Source organism: Rhamphochromis sp. 'chilingali' (genome assembly GCF_963969265.1).
Source record: "Rhamphochromis sp. 'chilingali' genome assembly, chromosome: 10".
Taxonomy (NCBI): Eukaryota; Metazoa; Chordata; class Actinopteri; order Cichliformes; family Cichlidae; genus Rhamphochromis; species Rhamphochromis sp. 'chilingali'.
Window position 1 is genome coordinate 37,660,465 of NC_137937.1, and position 6,058 is coordinate 37,666,522.

Genomic DNA, 6,058 nt, shown 5'->3' on the forward strand with positions numbered 1-6,058 from the left:
GTCTGAACAAGCGGAAGCTTAAAAGCTGGAGTATGTGATTGGTCTGCAGCTGCGCAGATCATCAACACGTCACAGGTTTAAATACACGAGCACTGAGGGAGACACGTGCTCTTATTATTGCGTTTGAGATTTTTAAAGCGCTGACAGCCTGACTGACGTCACTGTCTGATGACGATCAGTGTTTGTTTTTCACTTTTACAGAAACATCTTCGACATGACACCAAATATCTAAACAGTGGGTTTCACGAGGCTTTAATCATTTTAATAACATGAATATCATATTTATAATCTCGTGTTTTGATGCATCGAACTGAGATTATTCATTATTTTCTTTAAAAGAAATTAAAGGACAATCAGATTTTTTAAAGCTGATTTCAGATCCTTCTGTTCGGCTTTTACAGGTGATATGAAAACATTTCATACAAAAACAACATCACGTGTCTGTGAGGAGTGCGCTGACGGTGCCACGGGTGACAGAGATCAGGCCCACAGCACACTCACAAACATATTAAATGTTTCCAGTCCTGATTAAATTAAGGTTTTATTATTACTGCTGCTCCATAAAACAAAATCATTATCGGGGATGCTTCCATATTTTGCTTCTATTATTTCTTATTATCCTTTGGTGTCACGCGTGTTTTATGTGTGGATGTGAAGCCGGACTGTGGGCAGACATGTTGTAGTCTCGTGTAATCGTGACTGAGTGTGTGTGGCCGACACGCAAGAAAACAGCCTTTATCCGTTTGGACTACTCACATTTATTTGGCATTACTCGACATGCAGCCGTGATCCGGACACGGCAGATTTCACAGTACTACACATGCTTACAGGAAACAGCTGAGACGCTTTCAGAATAATGAGTCTGTTACATTCACCCGCTTTGGTCGAGTCCAGTGTGGGAAGCGCGAGGCTGATGTTTGAGGTTCATCGGAGTGATTGCTCCCACGGCTCAGCTCAGACAGGACAGTCCACGCCGTCCACGCACACGTCCTGTCACGGTGACACATGTTCCTCAGTCTCCTGTTCAGCTGGAGGAGTTCAGGATGCGGGAGTCCGCCGAATCTGAGCGCTCCTCGTACTCCTCATCCGGGGAGTAGAGGCCCGGCTTGGGCCCCAGCGGGCACCCCTCCTCCTGAATGCCCACGCGCGGCTCCTCGGAGGGCCTGGAGGGGAGGAGGGTTGAGCCTCGGAACAGCCCGGGCCCGCCGGGGGCGCCAGGGGGGAACGGGGACACGTACTGCGCCGCGGAGCGCAGCTGGTACTGCTGCTGCAGGGCCACGGAATTCCACAGAGTCACGTCGTTGTGCACGAAGGGGCCCGCGTGGCTGCGCGTCAGAGAGCTGCGCAGCATAAGCGGGTAGCGCGTGGGCTGCGGGAAGGACGGGTGCTGCAGGGGGACCCCCAGCGCGCCCGTGGACACCACCCCCGCGGCGGAGTCGGAGGTGAAGCGCAGCGAGTCCGGGACCCGGAAGGCGGAGCCCACGGACCACTTGGCGGAGGAGGACGCCGGGTGGTAGGAGCCCAGGCCGGGCTCGAACAGGTGTCCGTTGGAGGGCAGCACCAGCGCGTCCGCGTGCGCGTCCGCGTGCGGTGGCGCGCTGGCGTCAGGATTTCGACTAGACAGCAGCACCTCGATGGCCCCCACCAGGTCGCCCCCACAGCCCCGCAGGATGAGCTCCAGGACCGGAGGCTTGTGGGCGGGGAAGATCTTCTTGAGCACCTCGAGCGGGGGCCGGTTGGCCCGGAGGCTGAGGGGCAGCGTGATTGAGCCGCCGAGGCCCTCGATCAGCACGCCCTGCTCCGCGGGGCTGGCCGGATACTTCTGCGGACTCTCGGCTTTGGCCTCCTTCTCGGCGCTCCCGGCTTTAGGGAGGCCGTAGCGGCTCTCCTCTGGCAGGGAGGGGGTCCCCGGAGGCTCGGGGGTGTAGCAGTTCGGTTTGGAGGCCTCCGGTGAGCTGACCGCGTCCTGCTCCTTCTCGCTGGAGCTCTCTCCGTTCTCTCCTGCTGAAACCTCGTCTGCGCCGTCCTCCGTGGACTCTGCGGGTCAGAGAGTCACAACTTTATCGGCGTAAGCACAAAATCACGAAAGAGTGTCAGCATCCACAGAAAACTTTAAGCACACCCCTAAGCCTGTGAGCTCACAGGCGGTTAGTGCGAACTCCTCACCCGCCTCACAGTGCAAACACCTCCACGCTCCTCACGAGGAAAAGCAACACGCCATTAATCGCGTGTCACGACTTGTCCGCTACACGTAGACGTGTGAGGATTTATCTGAGCCTCCTCACAGAAGCTGTTAACGCAGAGTGCTGAGTGCGCGCGCCGTGGGATCTTTGACCGCAGTTTGCAAACACATGGCCTGTTGCTCGGCAACATTTCATCCGAAGCTGACCTCCTGTGAGAAATATGGCGATTATATTCGATCGGGCCTGTCCGCCGCTGATTACTGTAATCTTTTACAGTCACGCAGGAAATGAAAGCGCGCGTGTCCGAATCCGTGCTTAAAGTGTCAGGAGCAATAAAGGTGATTCGGGCAGGTGGATGGAAAGTAATTATTCCTTAATGGTTCTCACAGAAATCATTTCCACGCAGGTCAGCGAGAACTAAGCACGTTTTATTTTATATAAATTATATAGTTTCTATATTTATATAGAAAATAAAATTTCTGCGTGAAATAGAAGAACATTATTAAAAGTTCAGCAGCAGAAAAAACGTCTGTAATAATTCAATATGCATCATTATTTAAACAAATGTTAAAAACTGAATTAATTCATATTGTTTTAAAAATGTCAACACGTCTTTGTTTGATTTCGCTTCAGTTTTATTAAACGTCTCTTTCCTGAAACAGCTCATCTCTTCATCTGTTTCCTGACTCGCAAAGTGAAACCTCGTATTTGCGTGATTATTTCACAGAAATCGGAGTGATGTGTATCGATCACTTCAGCTAAATGTGTCATTATCAGTGCAGTCAGACCGGCGAGCAGTGCTGAAATGATCATTTCAGCTTTTATATTGTTTCACATCCGTTTTTGTTTGACCTGAAAACGGTTTTAAATAACAAAGTCACAATGTTTATACTGTGAGTTTCAGGCCTTTAAAGATATTCTTATTAAAAAAAACATCCCATAATTTCGAGGGTTTTTTTCTTCATTCCAGACAAACAATAATTGTTTAGAGAGTCAAATATCTCCCCCCTGCTCTCCCCCCTGCTCTCCTACCTGAGCACAGCGGTGCTCCGGGCTGCCCCGGCTCCGTGCTGCTCCACCTCAGCTCCAGCTCCTCGGTCCTCGGCGGGGCTGGCTGATTCCCCTCGCCGGCCCCGGCTAAGCCGATGCCGGGCAGCACTCTGAGGGACTCCGGGATGAGGCTCTCCAGGCTCTCGTTTGCCTGCTGCCTCCGGAGCGCCACCTGCGCCGCCATGACGCGCTGCCGCTCGATGATGAGGATGCACTTCTCGCAGGTGCAGTCTTTGAACCGGCAGTAGCGCTTGTGACCCTTGAGCCAAGACAGCACGCCGTGGTTCCGGCAGCGCGCGCACTTGGGGGTCCTCTGGAGGGGGGCCCGAGGCTGTGACACCGGAGCCCCCATGTAGAGGTACGGAGACCCATAACCGTTCATTGCGTCGGACTCAGCGTGTTTTCCAGCGTGGACGCGGGCGCGAGAGTCGCCGTCGGCCGCAGCAGCAGTCAGAGAGGTGGAGGTGGATGGAGCTGCTGTGCTGCACGCATGACAGGAGGATGAGAGGTGTGGGCTTGTAGTGGAGGATCCACCTTTCCTCAGCTGACAGCACTGATACGCATCAGCCTGACACGCTATTGTGGAGACGAGCAGTAACCAAACGCGTCAAAGCGCCTGCGAGGATCAGATAACAGCAACGACCTCCCGAAGCACCGGACACGCTGCTGGAGGCGAACACGTGACCCTGGATCCGAAATGAAACCCCGTGTTACAGATTTATCAATGAAGTACAACATTACTGCAATATTACTACAAGATTATTCCAATATTACTGCAACTTTACTGCAATATTACTGCAAGATTATTCCAATATTAGTGCAAAATTACTACAGCATTAGTGCGATATTACTGCAATATTAGTGCAACATTACTGCAATATTACTGCAACATTAGTGCAATATTAGTGTGATATTAGTGCAACTTTACTGCAATATTAGTGCAACATTAGTGTGATATTAGTGCGATATTACTGCAATATTAGTGCAACATTACTGCAATATTACTGCAACATTAGTGCAATATTAGTGTGATATTACTGCAACATTACTGCAATATTAGTGCAACATTAGTGTGATATTAGTGCAATATTACTGCAATATTAGTGCAATATTAGTGCAATATTACTGCAATATTAGTGTGATATTAGTGCAATATTAGTGCAATATTAGTGCAATATTACTGTAATATTAGTGTGATATTAGTGCAATATTACTGCAATATTAGTGTGATATTAGTGCAATATTACTGCAATATTACTGCAATATTAGTGCAATATTACTGTAATATTACTGCAATATTAGTGCAATATTACTGCAATATTAGTGTGATATTAGTGCAATATTACTGCAATATTAGTGTGATATTAGTGCAATATTACTGCAATATTACTGCAATATTAGTGCAATATTACTGTAATATTACTGCAATATTACTGCAATATTAGTGTGATATTAGTGCAATATTAGTGCAATATTAGTGCAATATTAGTGTGATATTAGTGCAATATTACTGCAATATTAGTGTGATATTAGTGCAATATTACTGCAATATTACTGCAATATTAGTGCAATATTACTGTAATATTACTGCAATATTACTGCAATATTAGTGTGATATTAGTGCAATATTACTGCAATATTACTGCAATATTAGTGCAATATTACTGTAATATTACTGCAATATTACTGCAATATTAGTGTGATATTAGTGCAATATTACTGCAATATTAGTGTGATATTACTGCAACTTTACTGCAATATTAGTGTGATATTAGTGCAATATTACTGTAATATTACTGCAATATTACTGCAATATTAGTGTGATATTAGTGCAACTTTACTGCAATATTAGTGCAACATTAGTGTGATATTAGTGCGATATTACTGCAATATTAGTGCAACATTACTGCAATATTACTGCAACATTAGTGCAATATTAGTGTGATATTAGTGCAACTTTACTGCAATATTACTGCAACTTTACTGCAATATTAGTGTGATATTAGTGCAATATTAGTGCAATATTAGTGTGATATTACTGCAACTTTACTGCAATATTAGTGTGATATTAGTGCAATATTACTGCAACTTTTCTGCAACATTAGTGCAATATTACTGCAATATTAGTGCAATATTAGTGTGATATTACTGCAACTTTACTGCAATATTAGTGTAAGTAGCTCAGAGAAAAAACACTCTGCAGGACAGACTCGTATGAAGATTTAAGAGCCTCGTGTTATTTCCAGGCACTCGATTTGTTTTGAGCCCCTTTTTAGCAACATTAGCGTCGTACACCACACACACACACACACACACACACACACACACACACACACACACACACACACACACACACACACACACACACACACGTAGAGAGAGAGGGTGTGTGTGTAAAAAGAAGCGTGAAATCACAAAACGACTAAATATGACATCTCCTGTGTGCAGGTTTCAAAAGGACTCGCTCCCTGAAGCAAACCAGCGAAACCTTTAAATCTTAAATCAGCTGTTTCATAAAAATACAATCCAAACTTTCCCTTTTCCGAAATATCCAGATGAGTCACCCATGAAAACCTTTACGGTGTAAAAAGGTTGCTATTTAAAGACTGTTCATAATTCGATTACAGGCCCGGACATCTATCCGCGCTCTGCTCCGTTTCCTGCAGGCCCGAAACGCTTTAAGTCTTAATTCCAGGGGCGAAAAATAATAATGGCGCCTCTCGCACCTTTTACACAATCGTACATAACTTAGCTGATTAGGCCTCTGCATGTATAAAAGCCCTTTGGGAGCTATGTCGAGGATGCTGATATGTCCCTTCTGCCGG

The 6,058-nt window shown here is 46.4% G+C and overlaps 1 protein-coding gene across 1 annotated transcript; it reads right to left on the reverse strand.

Annotated features, from left to right (window-relative positions):
* Window positions 1–749: 749 nt before the first annotated feature.
* dmrt3a (doublesex and mab-3 related transcription factor 3a) lies at window positions 750–3,789 on the reverse strand. The gene is made up of 2 exons (XM_080894562.1): window positions 3,216–3,789; window positions 750–2,037 (listed from the first exon to the last, which is right to left on the reverse strand). Exons 1-2 carry the CDS (start codon window positions 3,613–3,615, stop codon window positions 1,025–1,027), a joined length of 1,413 nt encoding a protein of 470 aa, XP_080750688.1. The 5' UTR covers window positions 3,616–3,789; the 3' UTR covers window positions 750–1,024.
* Window positions 3,790–6,058: the final 2,269 nt, after the last annotated feature.

Excerpts from the sequence above, each read along its gene's own strand:
- dmrt3a (XM_080894562.1), bottom strand. The coding sequence starts at position 3,615 with ATGAACGGTTATGGGTCTCCGTACCTCTACATGGGGGCTCCGGTGTCA. Across the intron at positions 2,038-3,215 it reads CGGAGCACCGCTGTGCTCAG|AGTCCACGGAGGACGGCGCA; the intron begins GTAGGAGAGCAG and ends TCTGACCCGCAG.